Source organism: Anarhichas minor, unplaced genomic scaffold, assembly GCF_050575085.1.
Source record: "Anarhichas minor isolate MPS153535 unplaced genomic scaffold, ASM5057508v1 ptg000033l, whole genome shotgun sequence".
Classification (NCBI taxonomy): Eukaryota; Metazoa; Chordata; class Actinopteri; order Perciformes; family Anarhichadidae; genus Anarhichas; species Anarhichas minor.
The window spans coordinates 12,695,073-12,721,726 of record NW_027466479.1 but is presented as its reverse complement, the minus strand read 5'-3'; the positions used below and the strand labels follow the sequence as shown (position 1 = coordinate 12,721,726).

The 26,654-nt window shown below is 43.6% G+C and overlaps 2 protein-coding genes across 5 annotated transcripts; one reads left to right on the top strand and one right to left on the bottom strand.

Moving 5' to 3' along the window:
- The first annotated feature begins 31 nt into the window (after positions 1–31).
- Positions 32–8,057, top strand: stmn2b (stathmin 2b). Of its 3 annotated transcripts, none has more exons than XM_076105811.1 (5): positions 32–50; positions 5,508–5,584; positions 5,701–5,895; positions 6,527–6,718; positions 7,817–8,057. In XM_076105811.1, exons 1-5 carry the CDS (start codon positions 32–34, stop codon positions 7,874–7,876), a joined length of 543 nt encoding a protein of 180 aa, XP_075961926.1. In that variant the 3' UTR covers positions 7,877–8,057. The 3 variants fall into 3 exon arrangements, with proteins under 3 accessions (XP_075961926.1, XP_075961927.1, XP_075961925.1); XM_076105812.1 differs by having other exon boundaries at positions 5,508–5,603; positions 5,723–5,895; XM_076105810.1 differs by lacking the exon at positions 32–50 and having other exon boundaries at positions 5,486–5,603; positions 5,723–5,895.
- Positions 8,058–12,425: 4,368 nt separating this feature from the next.
- Positions 12,426–14,997, bottom strand: hey1 (hes-related family bHLH transcription factor with YRPW motif 1). Of its 2 annotated transcripts, none has more exons than XM_076106259.1 (6): positions 14,912–14,997; positions 14,685–14,760; positions 14,438–14,539; positions 14,221–14,302; positions 13,652–13,900; positions 12,426–13,564 (listed from the first exon to the last, which is right to left on the bottom strand). In XM_076106259.1, the coding sequence occupies exons 1-6, from the start codon at positions 14,995–14,997 to the stop codon at positions 13,236–13,238; spliced, it is 924 nt and encodes a 307-aa protein (XP_075962374.1). In that variant the 3' UTR covers positions 12,426–13,235. The 2 variants fall into 2 exon arrangements, with proteins under 2 accessions (XP_075962374.1, XP_075962375.1); XM_076106260.1 differs by having other exon boundaries at positions 14,456–14,539.
- Positions 14,998–26,654: the final 11,657 nt, after the last annotated feature.

The following is a 26,654-nucleotide window of genomic DNA, read 5'->3' as shown; positions in this document are numbered from 1 at the left end:
CCGGCCCCGGCACCACCACCACCGTACAGAAATGGCTAAGACTGCAATCGGTGAGTTTTTGCACATTGACTTTTTGTTTTATTTTTGTGAGATAGCAGCGTCTTCGCAGGTTTGAGGATGCTGAGATACTGTGGCGACACCCATGGCACAAAAGGATGCTGAGGGTTGGTTGATTAGAGGGAGCGGCCAAAGTCCACTGCAAGTCACTCCTTAAAATTAAGTTGCATAATTGAAGCAGAATCATTCTGTTTTTCAATCTTTCTTGTAAGAAGTATTTTTTTGTGTGGTTATTGCTTGATCCTAAATCCAAATGAGTGGCGATCAATATGAGATTCAGTTTGCCAAATCAGTGACGCATATTTTTTTTTATTCACTATTAAAGCAAGCGAATGAAAGAGAACGAATCCATATCGACAGAAGAAAGGCGATTTGTATTTCCTCACACAGCAGCATTTTGTCGATGCCCGCCTGCCTGCCTGCCGCACCTGACTCAGAGCCGTGCAGCATAATGCAGCGCCAGCGACCCCACCCAACATCTCCGGTCCCTTCAAAGCAAGCCAGCCGCTCTCTCCAGGGTGTGAAATGCTTTACCGTGACAAATCTCCTTATGGAAACTGGGCCATCCTACAGTATGTACTGGAAAGCCTGCGCAACCCATTTTGTGGGTGACCGCTAAAAGGCATGAATAAGAGAGAGAGAGAGAGAGAGAGAGAGAGAGAGAGAGAGAGAGAGAGATGATAAAAAAGAGCATCCTTTTCTAGAATTGCTTTGCAGTCAAGGGAAGAATTTACGACTGGCGATGAAAATGAATGTCGTCTCAGGAATTTCAGAACCCAATCCTATTAGGAGGGTTATAGACTGTAAATGTGCCATATTATGTTGGATAACTGTATTATTATTGAGGCTTTAGTAGTAATGTGACAGTATTTGGTATAAATAAAATTAGATTGCCTGTTATGGCAGGTGGTAGGCCTCGAATGTGTCAGGCTTTATATATTTTCTTATTTATGTGTTAATTAGATTATTTGAACATATCACTTTGGGAGGCCTATAATAAACACTGGACGTGACCCGCAGGCTTTATCGAAAAGAAGCCCATAATCATATCTGACATTAAAGATAGTGTGTTCGTTTTAAGGGGTGCGTGTTAAGGCTGAAAAGTGCGTGTGGCCAGTCTAGGGGATAGTCTGTTTGTTTTCTGCTTGAGTAAGCACTCGATGGATGGAGGGGCATGCAGACAGACAGCGGTAAGGGGTCCTGCATGGTGTCTGCACTGAGGGACACCGGCAATCAAGCCCCGACTGTTATATTTATTCCCCTCTCCTCCTCCTCCTCCTCCTCCTCCTCCTCCTCCTCCTCCTCCTCCTCCTCCTTTTCTTTCCTCCGTGATTCGAGCCGTGAACAGGCTGAAGGGGATGGGCAGGGAGCAGACACTCTGGGGAGAAAGCAGTCATCATGCCAGTCAGCACCCAGCAGGTCATTGAGTTCATGTCGGATACAGAAACATGTGGAATTTAATTCTAGCAAAAACACCGTAGGCTTCATTTGTCAATAAACATTGACAATTGTAGGACTATAAAAGGCAGGATAAATACGCCTGTATATATGTGAATGTGTGTTTTTTCCTTCCTTGGAGCTGAGAGCTGAAGATAGAGACATCCTAAAGCCTCTAACAAGATCTATCAACTATCCCACAAACACACGCGTGCAAACAACCACTTCCGTGTGCATGAGGGCCTCTTAAGCTCTTTTCCTGATCCTTATCATGCACATTTGTCATATCCAATTAGGTGTGGTCATTGAGCTGGTTCCCCTATAAATCAATTCCTTTGTGTGCAGAAACAGAGGCTTCTCGGGCGTCACCTCCAAACCCATGCTACATTTCTCATCTTATCATCCGCATCACTATTGTCTTAATGGTCCGTCTGTATAAAGCTCAAAAGACTCCCGGACTCATAATCCATGCTGATTTATCGCTGAGTCTCATCGATCCATGCAGCACACTCCCATTCCTGGTTCAGAGGACTGCTGCTCTTTAAAACGAGGCTGCGAGGAAGAGGTGACATGACTTGTTACAGCCTCTTTTCTTGGTTTTGTGTGATAATAAACTGAATATCTTTGGCCGGATTGTCAGACAAAACAAGACATGTAAAGTCATCCCCCTGGCTTTAGGAAACTGAGATGTGTATTTTTGCAATTATTGTAAATGATATAAACCAAAAGATTATTGATCAATTGAAAAAGATCCTTAGTTGCAGCCTTGCAGCACTGATTTGGTGGACACAGGGTGTGGCCCATCACCCCATCCCTCCTACATCAAACTACTTGACTTGCCCTTGATCATCTGGGTGTCGTATAGTTTTATTTAATAGCCAATTTTGCCGTGGTAATTTCTTCATAATTTTGTGACTATATTGTTGCTGGGTGGCACAGCTGTAAAGGGCCTGTATATGCCGAACACAGACGCCAAGCCCATATTGCTGCCAGGTTACTGGACCCAGGAAGGCAGTAAATGATGCAATACACACACAGTTTGCTCGTAGCCTTGTCAACAGTGCCTTACTTATGTTTCTCACTTTGTGCCTTTTTCCTCAAAGTGACTCTATTGCCGGTTAAATTTTTTATGATGGGGGTTGGGTGTTTAGAAGAGGAAGAAGGCAGAGAGGAAGAGTGTGGCAGAGAGAAATAAAGGTACCAAACAGAGGTGTGGTGGTAGCTTTTGCTCACGCAGAATTGAAGCTCCCAGGAGATGCATGAGAGTGGAGGGATGGGTAGACACAAAAAAAGAGAAAATTGGGATTGAGAGGGAGAATACATCGGCAACAGATGAAACGGAGGCTTGGGGATGCAGAAGGTGCCGGGGAAGAGGGATGCTTGCGGGGGAGGATGTAGAGTAGATACTGATGATCTACACTCTTTGGCTGATGGATCGGAAGATGCAGTTTGCTGGCTGTGTGTCTGTGGTCGGGGCAGGAGGAGCAGCTCTCTGAGAGGATGCAGAGCTGGCTGGTTGAAACCAGCCTGCCGGAGTGGAGTGGGAGCATTGGTGTGGTGTCATGTCTGTCTGAAATGATTTTGCCTGACCCAGCATGTCTGAAACTCAGCCGATATCTTTGAACAGACGCTGGTGTTTTGGACACTTCCTGCTGTGGAGCTTCATTCTGGATCATTTGTCATTTGTATGTGCCTGACCTACTGGGAATGGGCTTATTACTACAGCGGTTACAGAAGGAAAAGATCTATTCTCACAGGAGAAATAAAGAGGCAATTTCATATTTTTGCACAATGGAGAATCTCATATATTTTTGATTAGGGATATTAAAAAAAAATGTGCAGGAGATAGAGAGATGTTTCAATTTACAGTGAGTGCTTATCTTCCAAGAAGCTCCGATAGTCCAAACTGCCTCAAATAAAAGTCAACAAACCAGAATAGAGCTGCAACGGTTTGACAAACAATCGAACAAACTATTTTGATAATTGATTAGTCCCTAATAATTAAGTAAACATTTGATGGTTCCAGTGAGGATTTGCTGTTTTTCTCTGATTGATATAATTGTAAATGGAAAAGTTCTGGGTTTTGGATTGTTTGGACAAAACAGGACAATCAATGACAACAAAATAACCAATTAATTGAGAAAATAATACGCTAACCATCAATCGTTTATAAAAAACAAACAACAGTCAGCCCAAAACTAAAAATCTAGATCTAAATGAAAACATTATTGAACACAGAAAATCACCCAGAACGTGGCAAACACTGAACAAGAATCTCCATGAGCACTTAACTCAAATTACCTGCTCCACTGAACTGTTAACTGCTTGAGTCTTGAGCAGTCAAGTGGGGTCGTGTGTGTGGGAGAAAATGGCTACTGGGGTCTTGACATATACACCGCACTTAATGAGCCTGTGACAACCCTACAAAAGCTCTGTCCCCTCCCCCTTTCGTCAGCAGAAATGGTGCGGTCCGCTAATTACAAATTAAAGCGCTATCCACCTGCAGTGGCTGCTTCCCTTAGGCTGTCCTCGGGGCGGTTGATGGTGGCTGCAAGTCCCACTGGGAGCTGCCCCCCTTTACTGGTTTACATGTTTATATCAGAAAGGTGTTACCATGACGGTGAAGCAGCCAAACATTTTCTCCATCTTCCCCCAACTTCTCGTTCCTTTCATCTGACTGAAATATGACTATTTTCTGTTTCTCTACAAAACACCTTTATCTCCATTCCTCTCCTTTGTTCAACCCCTTCCATGCTCCCAGCCTCTCACACTTCCTCCTCAGGGAAGGGGTTAACAAGGCCATGAGAGAGTAGCGAGAGCTACATCTGAGAGTTGATCACATTACCGTGGCGTCTGCCAGTCTGCAGGGCAGAAAGTGAGACACGGAGAGAAGAGGAGGAGAGAGTGAGCAGGGAATATGATCGAGGAAGAGGATTTGTATTAATCATACTGTACACCGTATACCCCACCGCGGTGCAGCTCTTTCACAGCGAATCTCATTTTGGGCTTTACTATTGCAGCTTTCTGCAAATCATAAATCAACGTGGCACCCTTCAGCCCTGCAGGCCCTGTACTGCGGGTGATGGATTATGCTATATTATGACAGTCGGTATGCAAAATCTCCTCCATGGGACAGTGTGCCTTGACAGAACACAGCAGCAATGAGCAAAAGTGGAATATTTCACAAGCTGCTGTGCGTTGCAGATATTTTTGCCGTTCTCCCTACAGGGACTGCTGAACTCTGGGCTCACATTACAAAGTAGTAGATGCCAATAAAAAAAAAAGAAAAATCAAGGTTAGACAAGGTTGGGTGTTCTTTAGTTTTCTGTTTTTTCACCGTTCTTTCACTTTGTCCCTCCCTATTGAGCAGAAGCAGGTTGCCAAATACAACCAGCATGATTTGATGCCAGCTTTGCTTCAGTGTTATTAACTTTTTGGACCATAAATGGACCAGGGTTGGATAGTCATATCGCTGTGTTGTGCTGATAAGCTAAACCCTCAACTATTAGCCTCTATCCACAAGCCACAGACAAAGAAGATAAGAAACAACCCAAGCATTATCCCCCCCCCATCCATCGTAAACAAAAAAAAGTATGGTATATTTTGGTGTTTGTCTCAGAACGGCTGGGAGGCAATAGGGCGTTGGTCTGGCTTTGTTAATAAATAATAATGCATAGCTAATGATGCGTGGGGAATCCTGCGGGGACGGCAGCATCTTGGCTGTTGGGGAAATTAGGCCAAGTTAGGACACATCCATCCAGCTCCCCTCGCAGCTCGGTGAAAACAAAGGCCAGAAAATGCCTCCAAAACCCAGGGCAGCTCGAGCACGAGACATCCTTTGATGAGGTTTTCTTTTGAATAATTCTTTACATCAAGGACCTCCTGTGGAGGTAGAAGTGGGTTAATGATGTTTCATCTTTTTGTAGTAGGCTAATGATATTTCGTGTATGTGCATGTGTGCACTCAGTTTACATACACACAGTCATGTTTCATGTTTCCTGTTTCCTCCGCAGCTTACAAAGAGAAGATGAAGGAGATCTCAGTTCTCTCATTCATCTGCTCTTGTCTGTACCCGGAGACCCCCAAAAACATCTTGGGTGACTTTGAAGGTACGTGGCAATCAGACAGATTTATTTTTCCATCTTCTTTATAAAAACGTGCTCGAATTAAAAGTAAACAAAGACTGTTTCTGTCTGTCTTTCTTACACGTCAACGCACACGCATGCAGACATGGCCATCAAGCCCATTAACAAGCGAGCCTCGGGCCAGGCCTTTGAGGTCATCCTGAAGCCGTCCTCCCCTGTGTCTGATGCTACCCACTGCGTCACCACCCCCCCAAAGAGGGACGTTTCCCTGGAGGACATCCAGAAGAAACTGGAGGCAGCTGAGGAACGGAGGAGAGTAAGGACGTTTCCAATCATTTTCATTGCACCCAGCTGCCACGCATCACTTTGCTTTCATAAGCCACAAAAAGCTTTTTGTGATGCCCAAACAAAACCATTTCTGACTCAAAACAAGAGGAGAGGTTCTACCACAATGCTGCTGCTATGGTGATGCTGTAATGTCTACTAGACTTCACTTGACATCTAATTTGATGGCTGGATGTTTGGTTAGTCGTGGGTCACATTGACTACTGAAAACTCTAATCCAACATTGGCTCATTCATGCATCCCATTGATTTGAATGTCAATGCAGTCAATACAAGCAGCTGGCAAATCCAGCAGCCCACCAACAAATCAATCATTGTCTGCATCGCCAAACACCAGATGTCCAATACTGTGTGTCAAACATACAGTATATTATTTGTATCATAGTAAATGCCAAGAGAGGATGAAGGTGTCAAGGAGAGAAATTCTCTCACCTCCAGACATTTTTATAGTTAGCATTAATAAGTCTGATTAGTTGCAGCAGCGCTGAGTCATGCTTCAATTTTATGAAAAATCAATGAGTGGTTTTCAGTAAATAACTGTCTCCCTATCGACCCCTTGCTCTCCGACTCATTCCCTCCGCTATCCGTCTCTCTTCCTTCCAGTCCCAGGAGGCACAGGTACTCCGGGCCCTGGCTGAGAAGCGGGACCACGAGCGTGAAGTGCTGCTGAAGGCCATGGAGGAGAACAGCAACTTCAGCCGCATGGCGGAGGAGAAGCTCCAGGTGAAGATGGAGCACATCGAGGAGAACCGGCAGGCTTACCTGGCTGCCATCATGGAGCGCCTGCAGGAGAGGGTGAGCAGCAGAGACGTCGATATGCTAGGGTCATAAATCCGAAAGAAGAAAAAAAAAGTCTCTCAATTATTCTGATTATTTGGATTTTCTACCTTCTGTATATTCATTTAACTGTTGAATTATATTGTTTGTACAGCAAGTTTTATTAATATAAATAGTAAGTTCCTATTTACTTATTTCAAATTAGTGATTTACAGTAAATTAGGTTGCACAATTAAAACTTTAAAAAATGTCTCAAGTGATGTAAAAACTGGTTGCTAGCAAACGATATTTATCGGGGTTCAATCAAAAGCAGCCAACAATGTAAACAGGAAGTCACTGTAGCATCACAAGCTTTAACATAACATTTAGTGATATTCATAAAGTTTAAATGGGAGATTTCTGATAAGGCTAATGCAACTGAAGCTTCTAGGTATACAATGTTATGTGTGAAATGTTATTTAAATCCATCTAGATTACATCATTATTTAACAGTATTTTGAGCAAGTGTCAGCCTTATTCCATTGGCCACCTCTTTTACTCTTCACTATGAACGTGTTAAGTGTTAGCAGGCTAACATTAGCTTTGTCAGTTAGGCTCAGTTAGCTACGTAATAGTCACTCCAGGCAGTTACTGGGTGTATAAACTCGATAACAACGATGCAAGAATCAGCTTATATTTGTGGTGCAAGTAGTTTTAATTTAATGACGCGTAAATGTCCACTTATGTTGCAGCTATAAGTCTGAACTAAGGCAGTGCTGGTACAACTGGCTGCTGCTGAGGAGTGTGATGAAAGAGTGAGGATTGATAACAAGTGACAGGAGAATGATTTTTTTTTTAAAGAAGAAGGGAAGGGTAAGGAGGGCTGATACACTTGATGTCTGTAATGGAGCACCTTTCAGAGAAGATTTAGGTTTGATACAAACAAAGATGGAGTCTTGTGCTTGGAAGGTGGGAGATAAAGATGAGAGGGGGACAGGCGGCAGAAAAAAAAGATATGAAGTAAGCTTTCTGTACAAAGGTCAAAGAAGAGGAATGGTGAAGTGAGCAGGAAGTAAATGTCAGCAAAGGCCTGGCAGCAGAGACAAACATGACAAGCTCAATCTGTGTTTCTTCTAGGAGAGGCATGCTCAGGAGGTGCGCCGGAACAAGGAGTTGAGAGAAGAAGTGACAGCGTGAGAAGCCCCAACAGGTTCTCCGTCCCACCTCCAAACCCCCCAACCCCAACCACCACCCCCGACCCCGAGGAACACCCCTCTCCCCCCACCTTATCCCACATGTCCCCACCTTCTCCACCCCTCCGCCATACTCCCCCCATACTATTATGAAACTACCACAGCCTGAGATGCCACCCCGAGACAGTGGGAGGTTCAAATGGGGGTGGGGGTGGAAAAAAAACAGCAAAAATAATTTAGGCAAAAAAATAAAAATTAATGTCTACCACCCACTCTTCCCAAAAAAAGAATGTTTTTTCCCCGTTTCAAATGAAAAGAAAAAAAAAACGAATTGACAAGCGACAGTGGGTATTGGTTTTTGTAAATACTTCTTTTTTTGTTATATACAGTACGATACAAGCAGCAAAAGTATTGATTGCAGTGTGCCATTTTTTTCTATATAAGTTTACTCTCTCCTGCTTAAAATATGGATGTAATTATTTGTTAATTTCATGCTTTTGTTTCGTTCATTTCAGCCTGACAATCATTTCAGGCGTAGGTGTTTATTGTGAGTTTGCCAGCTAGCTGATGTGTGCAGCGACTGGTTGCGTCCTCACGAGGCCCGCATCCTGGCTCCGTTCCCTCGTCCCTGCGAACGGGCACTCATTTGACCCAGCAGATCTGGAAACAGAACTGGATCTGTGTTTGGTTGGAGTGATTTTCCATCCAGACTTTGCCAATATTCCAATTAGCGAGAGACACGGGCGGGAGAGTTGCCAAAAGGAACGGGGGACAGTTTGCTTTCTATGGGGGACCGCAAGTTGTCGCTGCACATCCACTCCTGTGAGGTAGATGGTGATTGTACCACAGGAGAACACCATAGCATTTAATGAGCCCATCCTCATCATCCTTCCCTCCGTCTGCGACCTCTTCATCTCTCCACATACGTACATACTGTAGAAGCACTCACTCACACGCTCTCCACGTGGGCAGGCATTTAGCCAATCACAGCACAGAGCTCAGGAGGAGCTCGTTAAATTCTGTCCATCTGGCACCGGAAAGCTCACATAACATCCTTGACCAATGGCGGGCCGCTTATATTCCTCAGAAACAAGCTTTCAATCACAAGTTACTGTACTATACAACACAACTGAGGTTAAAGTGCATCTCAAGAACGCTGGAGTGGAAAAAAACAACTTCACTAGACGTGTTACTGTGAATCTTAAATTGGAGAAACTACAAATAAATTGCAGCTTTCTCCATTTGCTAGAGGCTAGAGTAGTGCCCAACATCTCATCAGCTCCTGCTGTTCTCATCACACTTCACTCCTAGACACAGTCAACGCCACCGAAAGGTCGGCACAAGAAAGATATTTAAGCCATAACAGGTACAGCTGCAACAACGATTAAAACAAAGTATTGCCATCTGTAACGGTGTACATGAGTGTATTAAAGGAATGTCGGTCACACGCGCACGGTAGGCCAATAGATGTGTGCGAGCGTGTGTGTGTGTGTGTGTGTGTTTTGCAGAAATGGCAGGTAGATAACAGAACGTTCGTGCCATGTGATATTGACCCGGTGAAGTAAAACCAACGCCATCACAGTGTGTAACAACATCACAGACAGACAACCCTACCTGCCTCTCTCTTTCTCTCCTCTGTCCATTTGTGTGTATCCCTCCTCTCCACGTATATCTTTGTGAGCAAGCAGTGGTTAATAAAGATTTGGGGTTCAGTGAATGAAGCTGGCTTTGAGAGTGACTTCTTTCAGATACATGTGTTCAAGTCGTGTTTCCGGTGTAACATTCAGGTTGTGCCGCTTGAACAACATATCAGATTAGAACACTGTGTTGAGACACAAATTACCATGTGGATTTCCATTGTGTATTACAATGAATCTATTGTTAATTTGGTCTGTGAATGTCTATAAAATCAGAAAACAGTTCCCATGGTGGGACCAATTCACTTATTCAAATAGATGGTTTTTCCAAAGTTTAAATTTCACATATCATGACTTCACAACGCATGTGAACTCATGTTTGTTAAGTGGTCAGAATTTTAAGTTGATTTAAATGAAAAAACTGTAACTTTACATTAAGTTAACCCTTTAATGTCCTCACTAAGTAACACGCGATGGACTTTGCATTTTTTATTTCCTTGGGGCAATAACGTCAAAAACAATGTTTTTTTAAACAGACCCCGACAGATTTTTTGATATAGGTCTCTGCTAAATGGTTGAGATGCAGCGTCATGGTAAAATACAAACCATGTGCTGTTATTATGCTAATATTGTATGTATTCAAACACGTGTCAATTACCAGTAGCCTACTATACTATGTTCACGTATTTATTCAAGACATTAGGCCACTTTGAAAACATCTCAGAAACTTATTTTTTTTTTAAATGAATTGTAAATGGATCATCTTATCATTACTAACTTTATCACTAAAAGAGATTTCAACTGTTTGGTTGAACATGTTCATTAAAAAAAAAATCATACTTCTGATTTTAGCATTGATATAATGTAATGACATTGAATGTAGGCCTAACATACTAACAACAAAGAGTTAATTTAAATTACTTTATCAGTTTTACTACCTTGACCATAAAAGGACAACTGAACCGTTTGGTAGAGCAAGTTTTTTATGAAGTGATTCGCCCCTTCTTGGAGTTTGTTGTATCAAATCACATATTTCTGATAACTATGATATATCTAATAAGTATGCTTACCTTTGAAAACTTAACCAAACAAAGTGCTCATCATGTTTGGAGTGACTTTTGTTGTTGCCAACTTCCTGTAAGGAGAAGAACTGAGAAGGCTTACTATTTAAAGACACAGTGACATCTAGTGGATTCTTTTAGCGTAACATACACAAACAGAGTGGTAGAGATGGCTCAATCAGGTTGAGTCCAACATTGTTCACTAAGATATAGTGACTCAAAATATGCTCTAAACCAAACAGTCGAGCAGAACATTAAAGACGAGTTCATTCCATTAAAGTCCTGTACTGAAAACATTGGCAATCTGTTTTGAGATGAGAGAACAAAACATTTTTTTAAATGAGCAAAATGTTGACAGAGAACAGATATATAAAGGTAAAGTTATTATCCAATCAGGAGCCCCCAAAAATAAAAGCTTTTGTTTTTGTTACCAACTTCTTTATATACAAAGGGGACTATAAAGAGGATCTGATCAAAGCGTCATAGTGAATTATTTATTCAAAGTAAGACCAAGCAGCTCCACACTGATACGCTTCAACAGTGACCTACGGCTTACAAGTTAAAGCGTCAATAATGATTCAATATGCATAATGATGTAACACTTCCAGTGTCATATTATTGTCATTCTGCATTACTAGTGCTTTTGGTACTTCAAGTACATTTATTGAAGTATTTTTTAAGCAGTACTTTTACTTGTAACATATATTGACATTGTGGTATTGCTACTTTCACATAAGAACGAATGTCAGTAGTTTCCCCACTGTCCTCTCCCTGCGCCATGGTCTCAGTTAATGAAGTACCATTAATGACCAGCTGGGGGAGACAAAAGACAAGTTGTCTCATTGACCTTGTGGTTTTGGCTGCAGTGGAGCTTACATCACCACCTGGCTCTGCATCATCCTCAGGAATGAAATAAAAAGGTTAAGGAGAATGACGAGAGGGATCAGAGGGGAAAGACAGAGTGTACATTTTGGAGGAAGAGATGAAAGAGCGAGGGGTTTTTTGGCGAGCGAGTAAACTTTTGGTGCAGCAAGAGAGGTGACGGCATGCAGGAGCTGAGAACAGAAGGTGCAGCTGGTGCGAGCTGAAACGATGGCAGAGGGACAAAACTGTGTGCACACTTCCTTTCTCGCAGCTTTTCAGTCCCTTTTCTTCTTCTCTCCCTTTTGATCCCCCCTGCCCCGTTTCTTTCTTCCCCCTTTTCCCTCCAATCCCCACTCTATGCTCCATCCCTCCTTCCTTTCCTTCTTCAACCTCTTCCAACCATCCCTACCTCCTTCTTTCCTCCTCCTCTAGTTCCCACGCAGCGCATGGGGCCAGCCGGGCTGCTATTGTCCAGGATATCCCCTCCTTGTTAATGGTTTCCTGTGCACACACAGAGGGCCGCTGAGAGAAACAAGCAGCCTCATCTGATAGCAGGCGTCGCCACGTATGGCACACACACACACACACACACACACACACGCACACACACACACACACACACACGCACGCACACACTGCAGGCATCAATAAGCAAACACACAAATATCACACACACGCACACTTGGACAAACATTAAAATGAACACACGCATATAACATGATGCTGATAAGGCCTCAGGTGATTTAACAGAACTCTTTTATTACAGGGAAGTTGTCATTACCACCAGCGGCAACTCTGACAAGCGGAGAAATCGGATTCGTCAGTGCTTGCTCATGCAACCATAAAATATACAAACTCAAAACAGTGAGGTTTACCAGGAGACACAACAATATCAGGCGGACAGAAGGAAACTGATCTGTTTTGCCTTTTTTTTTTTTTTTTTTTTTTTTTACAGCAAATACTGTGGCAGATACAAATGAGCTCCCTCTTGATAATTACAGATCAATAATGCTGCTACTTTGACAAGAAAATAACTTTAAAATAAAGGTGATTAAAATCAACCAAGCATCAGTTACACGAGAAATCAAAAAGGAAATGTGGAACAGCTGGTAGACACTGGTGAAACATATGTGAAGCCTTACATTTACTGTAGAGAGGAAACATAACTTAGGGAAGTGAGCCTCAACAATGGAGCACCATATGAACCTCAGAGGTTGTGGGTAAATCATGATTATTTCAACCAAGCTGGTAGCTAAATTATGTTCCCAGTATTTCGTCAAACAAACACCTGGTTACGGTTATTCCACCCCATAAAATGCTGCAAAAAGGGGGTGACGCTCCACTACTTCAAGTCCTCCTTTCACACTCCCCCTCTCTGTATGTAACCAGGGCACCAACACTGGGTGCTTCAGCGCAGAGGGAAAACAAAGGGGGGGGGGCAGTTTCAGGCAGGAACTTGACGGGCGGCGACTGGTTGACCATCTGGAAAAGCCATTCCTGATAGGCTGACAACAGTGGGTGAAACTTCTAAAGGGGTGGGCAGGAGCAGAGATCAGTCACAATAAATCACTCTTGTTGCTGTTTAGACGTGGTCCCCTTCCTCACTGTTTTTCTCTTCTGTACAAAACACAATACATTAGCAATAAAGGTAGAAATCCTATATCTAGGTGTACCCCTCTGTGGGATGTCAATGTCATAGAAAAAATAGCACTTTCTTAAATGGGAAAATAAAAAAAAAAGTCTAGTCCTTGAAAGTCCAGCTCAGCTTGAGTCTTTGAGTGATTGGAGGTTTTCATCTCAGTCAGAAAGCTCCTATCTCCATTCCCCAGGGTCTGTAGGGTTTGCCCACACTGGACGTGGGGATTGGGGCGCTGATGGCGGGGGAGATGATGGGGAAGGCGCTGAAGGGGAAGGGGAACGCCGAGAGGGAGGAGAGGAGAGGAGGGGAGAACTTGGACGCTGATGAGGAGACCAGGGCCGGGTGTGGTACGCTGGCGGGAGCCGCAGTGGTGGGGGGAACCCGGATCGGGCCTTGATCTGAGTGGGGGGTGGCACTGCCGCTGCGCCTGCCTGGGACGTGAGTCTCTGCGACCGACGAGGAGGATGAAGAAGAAGAGGCGGAGGAGGAGGAAGAGGTGGATGTAGATGAAAGGGGAGTTTGGGGGCTGCTGGTGGTGCTGCGGGTTAAAGCTGGCAACGGTGCCCCCTGCTGGTGCTGGAGGAGGAGGGGGTGCGTGAGGTGGGCGGGAGGGGATCCAAAGGCAGAGCCCCACGCCAGGTGACTCAGGCCAGAGTGAGCCTCTCTTTGACTGGCGTAGTTGTTGAGGTGGGAGACCAGGCGGATCCGCAGAGGGTCCGCGCTGTCCAAGCCTTCGATTATGCTCAGATAACGGGCCGTCTCAGCCAGGCACTCCCTGAAACCCAGACCACGGTAGTCCATAGCCAGCGCATGGGCGTCAAAATAACCTGAGGGGAGAAGAAGAAGAAGAAGAAGACAGAAGATTAGTTTAAGAAAAGTCCCCTGAACTGCTACAAAACGAGTTTGTCCAGAGCTGAGGGATCTTTGTTGCTGGCTTTGAGATTGTGAAAGTGTAAAAACTCAAAACCAGACAGACTAGTTGAAGTTTCTTCATTTATGTTCTTTTCTTCTTCTTTCATTAAAATAAATGAGAACCAAGTGAGCACAAAAGCATTCCACATCCAGTTTGCCCTCTAACGCATATGGTTGTGATTCTTCAACACGTGAGAGGTGTTTTTCCGTCACCATGAATGAATCCCAGACATACCTTTGCCTCCAGCAGCGTGAAGCATCTTTAGATGGTCAACAGTCATCTGCAAAATCTCTGCTTTCTCCAGTTTGGCTGAGCCCTTCAATGCGAGGAAGGCGGGGGGAAAAGGAGCCAATTAGATGTAAATAACAATTAAACAGAGCCTAAATGAACACGGTGGTTTCATATCAAAGTGCGTGTGTATGTATGGTTGTGTTCGTGATATATTAAAGGCCTGTCGCCTGCTGCTTACCTGTTTCTCAAAGGCGCTGGGAACCAGCCTGCGGAGCTCGCTGAGGCTGTTGTTGATCCGGTCACGGCGCCGTTTCTCGATTATCTGAAGAAAGACAAAACACAAATCATTGGTTATTTTCACAATATGTGCATATGACAAAAGAAAAGTATGGACTTCGTGCACAGGGTTTCCAACTGCACAAACGGGTTTTTCTTTTTTTAAATTAAAAAATAATAAATGTACTTACTCCTCGACGCCTTTTCCTCGCCTGCACCTGAGTTGATGTTATTGGAGACATGGACCCGAGAGGAGAGCTCATGTTCCTTAAAAGAGACGAAACAGAGAGGATCAATCAAAATCCCATATATATTTTTTAAAACTTAATTCTTAAATATTTAAGCTAGTTTACCATCTGGGCTACCATTTAATCTTAACCACTTTATAAAATAAACCACACTTCAAAGCCAAACTTACCCATTCTCATCCGCGCTCTCCTTCTCCACCTCAATAGTCTCATCCAACTCGCTGTCCGAGGAGCTGAAATCGTGATTTCTCTTCATCTTGATTCGTCCACAATAGTCCTTCAGTGTTCCTGTTGTGTCTTCCAGACGCGCGTCTGAACCAAGTTAGCCCGGAGAGTCTCAGTTTGAAGCACTCAGCTTTCCCACGGTGTCATTTCAACGCTGCTGCCGGCCAGCAGGGGAGGGGCCTCGGGACAAACCGACCAATCACAAAGCGGCCACGGGTTTGAGTGACAGCGCAGTTGGCCCAAGCGCATCCCAGTGCGCTTTGCCAAGTCAGAGAGGATAAAAAAGAGAAAGACATCTCACTCTGTGGGTGTTACTGGAGGCTGTGGAAGTTAAAAGATTACTTCGCAGCTGGACTCTCTCTTATCATGAAAACACCAAAAATATTCCTGCCATCCACACCTAAATCTGTTGTGAAGTTTAAATGCAAAAAGAAAACTGCAGTTAAGTTCTTAGGTTATGAATAAATCTTAAAACTTCCCAAATTGAGCAGATATGGTCTGAAAATGTCTAATTCTGAGCACCTCTTTCCCAGGGTGGTTTCCATTGTAAGATTAAGTTTGTTTTTGACCTTGGAAACATCAGTTAGACATTTCTTTCTTTAGAGCCACCGAACATTGTTCCATGAGCAAATTCTCGTGTGAAACGGACCTTTGAAGTCGAACTAATGGTTTAAATAGAGTCCAACTAACACAAATAAGACGTCTGCATGGTAGCATGTGTTGTTGATATATAGCCTATTGGTCCTGCACATACTGCCTGCTGTAGATGGAAGCCACGTCTGTATTTGCAAAATCGATTTATCTGTATACACTATCGTAAATTATCTTATAGTGTAATTATTTTCATGCCTTCAGATAAAAAAAATATTCATCAGCATAATATAATTTCCTCCTTCCACGTGTAATTTTGGCTTTGCCATTTTCTTGAAAAGTGACACACGATACGTTGTAGTAATTCATCTTCCTAAAATAGAGGATCTTTGGAGAAACTTTGATAGCGGTCCAATGGACTTTCGGTCCGTGACTGCCCCCGCCGATGCCCGCCCCCCCCCCCCCCCCCCCTCCTCCCCCCGTGTGTGTCCCGGTGGTGGTGAGGAGTGGCTGGCCGGCTGTCAGCACGCGCTGGCCGTGGGAAAGTTCCCTAACCGGCGCTGATAACCAATCAGCGGCCGACGGCCGTCTCCGGCGCTGGAATGAATGGAGCAATTGGTCGGGGCGACGGGCGGTCTGCGAGCGAGCGTGTGAACCTGTAATCCAATACTAACTCAGCCCGGGAGGAGAGACAGGGAGCACCGCCGCAACCAGAGGAAGCCACCAAGTCTAATCTTACCCCACAGAGAGACCTCATGTTCGGTAAAGACGCTGTGGGGACTTCAAGTACTTTCAAACAAAAGACCATAATGCAATCAAAGCCGTCCTCGGTCCTTTCCCCCCCGGAGTTTCCACATCATCGCCACCACAAGACTGGTGGCTCCTATAATAGTCACACTCCCCAAATAATTTGACAGAGCTGCTGGTGTGTTTGTATACACGGAGGGCTCCTGTTACTGCATGTGGAGCAGGAGCTCTTCAGTGAAGGGCCTCCTGCAGACTGGACTGCGGCATGTTTAAATGGAAGACTGCAGTTAATATAGAAAGGGAGAATATCATAGGCTAGATAATCTAAATCACTTAACATCACATGGTAAAAGCACATTCTACTTTAGAGGACCAGTGTGGGGGATTTAGTGGAGTTTATTGGCAGAAATTGAATATAATGTATATATATATAATAATGTTTTCATGGGTTTATAATCACCTGAACTAAGAATCATGTTTTCTTTGGCTTAGAATGAGCTCTTCAAAGGACATCAAGAGATCTGGATACATCCCTGTTTATTCCTATGGCGCATCTTCTCAACAAACTCTCCACCAAGAAGCACATAAGGGTATATCGTCCCAGATCTCGAGTTGTTTCTTTGAGTTTATGCAGTTTTACTGACCTGTCGTGCAGATTTCACATGCATGTCCATTTTACGATGCTGTCCAGACATGTTATAATATAAGAGGGCTATATTCACTCTATCATAATTAAAAACAATCATATTACTTCTCATGTTAAATATATTGAAATATCCCTTGACATGAAATACATTCCAACAGGGAGGGAAAACAGAAGCAGAAAATAACTTGAACAACATTAACATCAACAGGAAAAGGCCTCTCAGTCTCACAAACATCGGTTTGTTAACATTGTTTCCAATCCACATTAAAACCAGTCGGTGCCGGCAGCACACTGACAATGCACCCAACCTGCTAAACCGTCTGAAAGGGAAAACTATGTCTGCTTTTCTACGTTACCTTTTCAAATATAAATAATGCCACCTGCGAAATATCTCTTCAAAGGCAACTAAACTGAAAGGCTATGACTGAGGTGGCGAAATATGCACTACTCTATGAACATGCAATCAGGAAACACAAAATCATGATTCATCAGACATTAATACAATATGAATCAAATACGCCGCCATTCATTGCCTGGGGTAATGGACTGTTGATCTTGTGCTTATAAAGACCAACACTGAATTATGGATCTGCCATGACTAACTTCCACACACACTCACACACAAAGTGATATGGTGATCCTTATCAGTGGGAGCCGAAAGCAACCAAAGACGTATACCAGTCATCACAGAGAGAGGAGGCTGCTGTTTGGTTTGAATGACAGGAAGCACTTAGGGCTGTTTTCATCTTATTGTTGTTGTACAAGGCTGCACTAGCAGGACAGACACACAGATGCACAACAGTCATCGAACTCATTATTGGTGTGTGTGTGTGTGTGTGTGTGTGTGTGTGTGTTTGTGTGGAGTGGGAGTGTGGGAGTTGTGTTCACATACATCCGAGTTCATGCAACCTAAAGCTTTTGTCACAATAAACACAGGTGTGTGTGTGTGTGTGTGTGTGTGTGTGTGTGTGTGTGTGTGTGCGTAACTAGGGGGGGGAGGAGGCGGGGGTGAGCCCTCTTGTTGTATTTCAAGTTCACCCAGAGTTCCCACGCTGTTATTTTCTGCACGGCTGTCTTTGTTCTACCGGTCTCATCACATGTTGTGATTAGTAGGGCCTTTCAGGGGCCGCCCTTTGAAGGTGAGGGCCCGCTACACGGCATCGTCAAATCCCTGCCCTCCTCCTCCTCCTCCTCCTCCCACCCACCCCCCCCTCTTCTCCCGCTCCAAATCAGGCCACCGAACCGAGTCAAACTCGGGGCCAAAATAATCAGGGATGCAGTGACGGTTCACCTCCATTGATCTCTCTGCTCTTGTATTCGTTTCAGTCGTTTTTCAGTTTCCTGTTTTCACATATTGTCCTCTGTCTTGTTTTCTTGTATCCTATAACTACTAATCTTTCCTCCCTCTCAATCAGTACTTTGCTGCTGAGATTTAATCCAAAGGTAATTCTGTCTCTCCAAACCCTCTCTTTCGCTGCCAAATCCTCTCAAACACTGAATATTGATACACTCGGTTAAGGGTCAGTTCAAGGATACGCATTAAGACATTAACTTATAAATTAAACATTGGATCGTTGTGATATTTTGGCCAGAAAATGATACGTTTCCATGTCCTCTGCCGACTCGCACTGTGCAATCAAAAAGGGTTTTGAATATCAGTTTATTAGAAAGCCACAAGTGCATTTTTTTTGGCAATAACATGTCATCATCGCAGACAGAAAAGAGTCTAGACTGTCTTACCAGAAGGAAATGGTTGGAGTTATGCATGCACACTCAGGCTTTGAAGTCGTTCTAAAGGCGGATTTCACCAATAAATGCTGTACTCAGTTAATATTTTCTGCCTGAAGTGCAACTGCTTCTGCTGTACACGTTTACACAATGGCCCACATGTCATCAGGTATTTAGTTGTATAAGTTTGTTTAGGTTTGATTTCCTGCACAGAGCTCGTGTGGATCTACATGACTTCAGTGAGTGTAAATTCAGCTCGGCTGCAGCGTTGACGGAGTGACAATGATGAATGAGGTTGATATCATGTTCGGGAACTCTCAGTTACTCCTTAACCAAACAAAGGCAAGCTAAACTGTTGACGGCTTGAAATAATCTTGGTGGTGTCTAATATTATTAACAGACACAAAACACAAGGTGTTTTTTTTTTTTAGTTTTTGGTTTACCCGTTGCCCAAATGTTTTACAAAGTATAAAAAACTTCTCAATTTATTTTATTAACCCCCCAAAACACAAACTCTCCTCAGCACGTTACAACAAGAATCTCTATTCTTCTAACCTTGATTTGGAAAAGCTCCACCAAAGCTAGAAGGTCCTCAAACACAAAGCCTTCATTTGGGGATGTCTCAGTTTTATATCCGTTTCAATACATCAAACTCAACACATATATCATGTGATGCAATAAATCAACTGACATCTGCCAGGAAACAATCCCTCAAAACATGTTGCCTTTGAAGTTCATTGTTGAATAAATGTGTGTCTATTGATTTGGGTTTGAGTCTTTAAATCTGATTATTAAATCCTTGTGTAAGCAAATACAGATGATGTCAGTACCATCGGTTTCCCAACACTAGTTTAATCCCTTCCAGAAATGTTTGAAGACATGAGTAAAAACACTCTATAAACTTGTTAAAATGTCTTCAATATGCAAATATTTTCCATTTCAAAAGTTACCACTGGTTGTGTATTGGACCGGGATTGTCTTCCTGTGATGTCATAAAGTCACGCTCAAACTTCAGCAGATGAACGTGAAAACAGCGTCAAACATACATCATTCTGCACGGGGAAGCTCAAACACCCAAGCGTAGTAACAACAAGCAAAACATATTTTGGGACTCCAAATATTTTAGTTACACGCGTATCTCTGGCTTTGCTAAAAACCAAACACGACAGTTTTTGAAGGGGTGACCCCCAGTGAGTCACGGTGAGACACCGAGAGCTGCGGCGTCTGCAGGTTAGCCCCAGACAGATGTTCGTCCGCTTGATAACAATATGGTGAGCCGCTTTCTGGTGGAGCCCTGCGGAGGGCGAGCCTTGTTATTGTTTATAAATAGAGCTGTGTGGACCACTGAGGAAGGCTAACTTTTGTTTCCCCTGACAGGGAGAGGAAGCGACAGCTAATTCTGCTGCAGACGTGTGTGACACCCGACCATTGTCCCTCAGAGAGAGAGGGGTGGGGGGGGGGGGGGGGGGGGGGGGGACATTGTTCATTAATGTGTGTCTTCAGGAGGGTTTGTGAGGCAGGGTGAGGGCTGTGTGTGTGTGTGAGACACCCTAGTATTGTCCTTCAGGAGGGTGGGTTGTTTGTGAGGTAGGGTGAGGGTTATGTGTGTGTGTGTGTGTGTGTGTATGTGTGTGTGTGTGTGTGTGTGTGAGACACCCTAGTATTGTCCTTCAGGAGGGTGGGGGTTTGCACTTGGTTTCATTGTTGCTCTTCTCTATCACCAACAGTTCCACCGTGAGTTTTGTTAACGGGGTCCTCTCCTTCACGTTGGCTCTACACAGAACATATTTCTCAGTGTGTGACTCTGTGTGTGTGTGTGTGTGTGTGTGTGTGTGTGTGTGTGTGTGTTGAGGAAGTGAACGACATGTCAAAGTTGACCCACTGACACACATCTCTGTCTTGTCTCCCCATGGGAAGTGTTCGAGGGCCTCCTTCTGTCACACACACAGAGAAACCAACTCTGTCTCGATGACAAAAGACAAAAGTCTTTTTTTTCTCCTTTTGTGCTCCCAATGATTATTTAAGAGGCTCCTTATTTTACTTCAGGACATCTTTTAGCAAAATCTATTTCATGAATTGCTTCATAAAGCAACTTGTAGTGCTGAAATGTAACGACAACTTTCCTAAAAAATGTTCATACAAAACCTATTTGCAAAGTTTTAATTTAATGCGTATTACTTAGATTTTAACATCCACTCTTGCAATTTTGCTCAAAGACACAGACAAGTCTATTCAATTAAACTTTACTGTCATTATACTTGCATACAACAAATCATGGTCTTGCTCATAGACGTGTAGTTGTTATAATAAGTAGAAGAAGAAAATACATAGTGGTGCATCATTTATAAATGTATAGGTCAAGGCATCATTCTGGATTATGCTTATTGCGAACATATTACATGCAAGTACCAAATACCTCAGCTGAAAAAAGACCAAAACCAACAATGTGTCTTTATGTGGCTCTCAGCCCCAAGCTCAAGGGTTACTCCTGTAGATCTTTAAAAACAACTTGTAAACTTAATTTTAATTGTAAAAGTAATTTCCTGAAACATCAGAGTACTGTACTGGGTACATTTGTTGGAGGACTATTTTCAGCTGCGGATTGATACACATTAGGTGCTCTGGGTAACATCGGGAACAGGATGGATTGTGGGAACTACAGTCGCCATGTTGATTGTAATGAGGGAACACGTCACACAGTGCAACAGCGTGTCTCATTTATGTGATTTTAGTAGTTTTTGAACACAAATGGAGGTCTATGGCACAGAGGAATCAGCTACATCAAGCTTTTGGCTACGTCGGCTGTTAATAGGATCAATTCATTGTTGGTCAATTCCTCATAGGATCAGCTGACAAGAAAAGAAACTGAATAATACTAAAAAGGAGAATAAGAATAGTCTACTGTACATCTAAACTATGCAATTAGCATTAGCGTAAATGAGTTTAGCTTTACAACTTCAGGAAACATCTGTTCTTGAGCCTGGATGTGAGGGCTCTGAGGCACCTGTAGCTATTCCCAGACAGCAGAGTTGATGGACATGTGTTGCACGGATCATGTCTGTGATTCTTTGGCTACAGGAAACTCAGACGACTTGAACACATCCCCTTCATCAGCCATTCTTTGATCTTCTAAATGGTCTGCTAATCCTCAGTCTGGTACATTTGATATCTAAATTCAACAGGTGGATGGGAGGCAGGACTTGGTATTTGATTCCCATTTGTTGCATCCAGTCAAGTCAAATCACAAAGACTGAAGTACCTGCTGGTAAATAATTCGCAGGACGTCATAAGTCTGACGCTGTCTGACTTTAATCTGGAAGTAAAGTGGGAAGCGGAGCGACTGGTTTTGTGGGGGTTTGGGTGTGACTCATGTCTGGAGTCAGTGAAACTCCCACTGCTGGTGGGTGGTCACTGTGAGGGGAGAGTGAGAGAAAGTCATGGAGAACAAAGGCAGTTATTTTACTTTCATCTCAGCTCGAGGTAATTATTCGCTTTGAGTTTGACCCAGTCACACTTTCACACTGGCCTCGTGCCCCTGGAAAACTGGGCATTTTGTCCTGTTTTGACATTTTACATAATGAAGAGTATATAGGAAAACCAGCTGAAGTCACGAGCAGAGCAAGAAGTTCATGGTTTGTGCCTGAAGAAGAGTGACTCAGATTGAATTTGAGCCTTTGATATGGCTGGAGAGGGATCTCTGAGCCTGAAGGTATGTTAGAATTGTGAAGCAAAAAACAACATTGGTTTCATGCATTTGTCAAATGTGCACACACACAGACACACACACACACACACACACACACACACACACACACACACATAATGGCATACAAACTTCTAATCACCCATCTTTACTCACTAATTCGATAACAGCCAGAACAGTTGAAACATGTTTTAACGTTTGACATTTGGCCTCAAGAAAAAAAGGAAAGAGAGAACAAGACGAGCCTCCCTTCAGTATCTTTGCAGTCTTGGGAGAGAGCAGCCACACACACCGCACCCACCCTCTCCTGCTGCAGCGAGGGGTTGCTGGTCCTCTGACCTCGGTAATGACGGAGGGTCAGGAGTCAGGTTGTGTGAAGGAACCGTCTACGTCTGCTGAGCGCGTGAGGAGCGCCTGGGAACCAGAGCTCGCTGTGTGATCCTGTGAAATTGATCTCTCCAGAGGGGACCAGTGGTGTGTATTTATGTGTGGTGGTTGTGTGTGTGTGCGTGAGTGTGTGAGTGTGTGTGTGTAGGAGGGGAGCGACCGCGACAGGAGACACAGCAGCGGAAACAGTAGATCCCAGAGGTTGGCCTGTCTTGCCGTGACCAGGGTGCCCTGTCTGCGTGCCTGTCTACAGCAGAGATGACAGGCGGGGAAAGTTTGAGACGACTTTACACTTCACTGTCTCCTGAGACAGAGAGAAAAAAGCAAATTTAACACCCAAAATAGTGTTTCTCATAGTTAAAATAGCACAATGTAGCACAAAGCTATCAATCTCAGCCAGCCGGCAGAACGGAAAGAAATAGTTGTTGAGAGTTGGATGACAAGATCGATACCGCCCTCATGTATGTAAGATATGAAGCTGGAGCCAGCAGTCTATTAGCTTAGCTTAGCTAACTACTGGCTTAAGCCATCACAACTAGGACAACAACTTTATCTGTTGAGGAAGATCGTTCGACAGGATCGGAATCTCTTGAACAGCTGCTAATGAACCTTGTGAGATTGTCTTGTCGAGTATTATTTCCAAGGATCTGAGTACGTCCTCTTCCACTGTCCTCATGTACATGATCGGGATGAGTTGTACGTTGCAGAGAGCAAAAGTCACATCGAGGTTGTTTTTAAGCATGTGTGTGTCGGTATCTGAGAGACAGACCCCTCTAGTGAAGGCCTGGCTGCTCTTTCATCTTCAGCATCTGCTATTCTTCTTAGAGCTCTCGGGCCAAGCCTCCGCTGTGCGTCTGGTCTGCCTATTTAGATGCAACCACTTCAGTCATATCTGCAGGCTCGTTATGGCAGCTACAAAACCAATCCCTCCTCGTGCTTATTCGATCACAGAGGGATCTCGTGAGCTTTTTTTTTTTTTTTTTTGTCTGTCTGCGCCCTCCCGGAGGCTTTGTACAGACATTGCGAAACAATCAGATACATTAGTCAGGACTTGTGATGTCTGATCCCTCCGCTGCACATGGGGCCTGCGTGGATATGCGCACACCCTGTTCAGATATTCCTTGAGGTTTGGCAAAAAGAAAGAAAATTTGTCAGGAATTTACTATACGTTTGAAGCAATGCCACAGATGTCTATACGAATTGATATCTGCTGTGTTGGGATGTGTCGGGTGGTGACGGATGGTAGATAAATCAACCATCCATCAAACCATCACATGTGTTCTTCATGTTATTGTTTATCAACCATCAGCATATTCCATTGTGAATAATAAGTACAGTATGCAATATAAAATTCAGTATATAGCTGTTCTTATACTTGACTTGAACATAAAATCTTTTTTTTTATCCTTCAGCAGTTTAGATACAGCAATGAGTTTGTGATTGAGGTTGATTGTGACGGGATCACCGTCAGTTCCATCATTTTATGGATAAACACGTGTGACTTCCACATCAACAATCATCTCTCAACCTCCAATTAATGAAAAGCATTGCTTCATGAAATGAACGCACAACACAACGTAAAACAGCGAATGATAAATGTGATGTATAAAATGGTGTTTGGTTTTGCAGATGACATGCTGGTGCTTTGTGCCCACACAAGTCAAATCCAGGTTTTATGAGAAGTCACACGCTCTCGTCATTACGTCACTTAGAGGCCAGACTCAAAACGTTAATTAGACAGACTTCCCCGGCTTGTTTGCTTTTGGACTTGTGAGTGACGTGTGTATGCATTTGTGTGCATGCGTGCACGTGTGTATTAGGGGGTGCGCACACATGCAGGCTCTTCTGTGCTTTGTGTGCGGTGACTGTGATTTGAGTTTGGGTTTCGCTCACCGGGTCTTGGCTTGGCTGCGTGTATGTGTGTTTTGTCACAGAGTGGTTAGCGCAGCGCTGATTGCTGTTTATTTGGTCTGCGGGTTGACACAGAGCCTAACAGTCAGGAGCGCCACTGACAGCTCTGTTTTTATTGGGTCCCTGTGGCCGCACCAACACTAACACTGGGGTCGCGCTCTTCCCTCTGTCCCCTGCACACTGAGACTCCCACACCAAGCTTCCTGTCTGTGCTTTGAAATAACATACAGTAAATCATTATGATTACAAGATTTCTTTCTAAATAGTAAAGGACCATACTGAGACGATACTGTTTCAAAAAGAACATTATAGTGAATCACAGTGTCATTGAGACAAAATGTGTGAACGGTTTTTAGGAATATATCAAAAGCTTACAACCCTCACAACGTTTTATAAGAATAGTTTACAAGGTGTCTGGTAATCTGCCAACCAACAACTCTAAAGCTCAATTCTTAACACATTATACCTTTTTTTCTCATATCAGCATTCAAAAACAAGCCAAGCGAGCTCAGATTTCCCAAAATATGTTCAATTATTCCTTTAAGAGGATTTTAAACATCAAGCAGAAGAGGCCCAATCACAATTTAAAAATAATGTCTTGGAGAATTTTTGTTTTTTAAAACCTAATTTTGGACATAATTCCAAACCATGTAATGGGCGATTGATTGAAATCTCATTTTATACTTGGAAAAGAAACTGGGAGCAAGCTTTCTTTTACATAACCGCACCGTGAACAATATGTGTAACCAGTTATATGATACAACACAATATTGCAGCTAAACATTACATTAGAAAAAACACCAAAACAGCTATAAGATGACAATTAAATGATAACACACACAAATATATTGATTAAAACAGTCACATAAAAGAACATAAAGTGTTACATTTTACTTCCAAATAAGTGGCTGAGGTTTGTTTTCCTGTGTGACCGCCGAGCCGCTTCTATCGCTGATGAACATTGACTGTTTTCATAACCAATGATGGCTATGAAAAAAATAAAGGACTTTTTTACGTAACTCTACAAGTGTTGAATTGACCATCTAAACATCTCCTCTCGTGACCTGTCAGCCCCTGCACACAGAGATGTAAGATAAACACAGACACATGCTGACATGCTCGAGATGGTACACGGTACATGCGCACTTAGTCAACCGTGTAATGTGACCCTGTCTTAACCAACACACACACACACACACACACCGGTAAAGAGGTCATCGCTTTACCATCTGGTGGTCAAACCCCCAACACACACACACACACATAATGATATAATAACCTGTACTGTCCTATGCGCTGGACGACCATGTCTCTCTCCTCACCCAACCTAACCACTGACCCTGTTACACACACACACACACACACACACACACACACACACACACACACACACACAGCTGACATCTCCCTTTACTGAGGAGAGTATTTGGGGGAGGAGGGGAGTGGGATGCAGAGATGGGACGGCTGTGGGTGCGGTGCGTGTGTGTGTGTGTTCCTGCTGTAACGGCTGCTCCCGGCCGTCCACACAGCTGTCTGCGAGACACACTCACTCACACACTCTCACACACACACACACACTGAGCGGCTGTGAGAGATCCCCCCCCATGACTGCTTCCCATGCCTGCGACGGAGAGAAAGGAAGGGGGGGGGGGACGGCTGGAAAGGATTACACACACACACAAACACACTTACACAGCAACAACCACACATGCAACATACATACACAGCAGGCCTCAAAGTTAACTTTTTCCTCAGTGTCCAGCAACTGTCCTGAATTCTACTTTCAACTGTCCCAGACTTAAAAACCAATGTCCCAAATTGATGCGCTTTTTTATTCTACGTAATACCTATAGTTTTATTATAATAATATTATTATTTTATTATTATATATTATGTGTATTTTGAGCGCTGCATACGCACACATATACACCAAATCGTTATGTTGAGATAGCTGAAGAACAGAGTAGCGTTATAC

Bases quoted from the DNA above. Each gene is read 5' to 3' on its own strand.
- stmn2b (XM_076105811.1), top strand. The intron at 5,896-6,526 runs GTAAGGACGTTT...TCTTCCTTCCAG, and splicing joins CAGCTGAGGAACGGAGGAGA to TCCCAGGAGGCACAGGTACT. The intron at 6,719-7,816 runs GTGAGCAGCAGA...TGTTTCTTCTAG, and splicing joins TGGAGCGCCTGCAGGAGAGG to GAGAGGCATGCTCAGGAGGT.
- hey1 (XM_076106259.1), bottom strand. From the start codon at position 14,997: ATGAAGAGAAATCACGATTTCAGCTCCTCGGACAGCGAGTTGGATGAG. The intron at 14,540-14,684 runs GTAAGTACATTT...GTCTTTCTTCAG, and splicing joins CGAGGAAAAGGCGTCGAGGA to ATAATCGAGAAACGGCGCCG. The intron at 14,303-14,437 runs GCCTTTAATATA...CTCGCATTGAAG, and splicing joins AGGTAAGCAGCAGGCGACAG to GGCTCAGCCAAACTGGAGAA.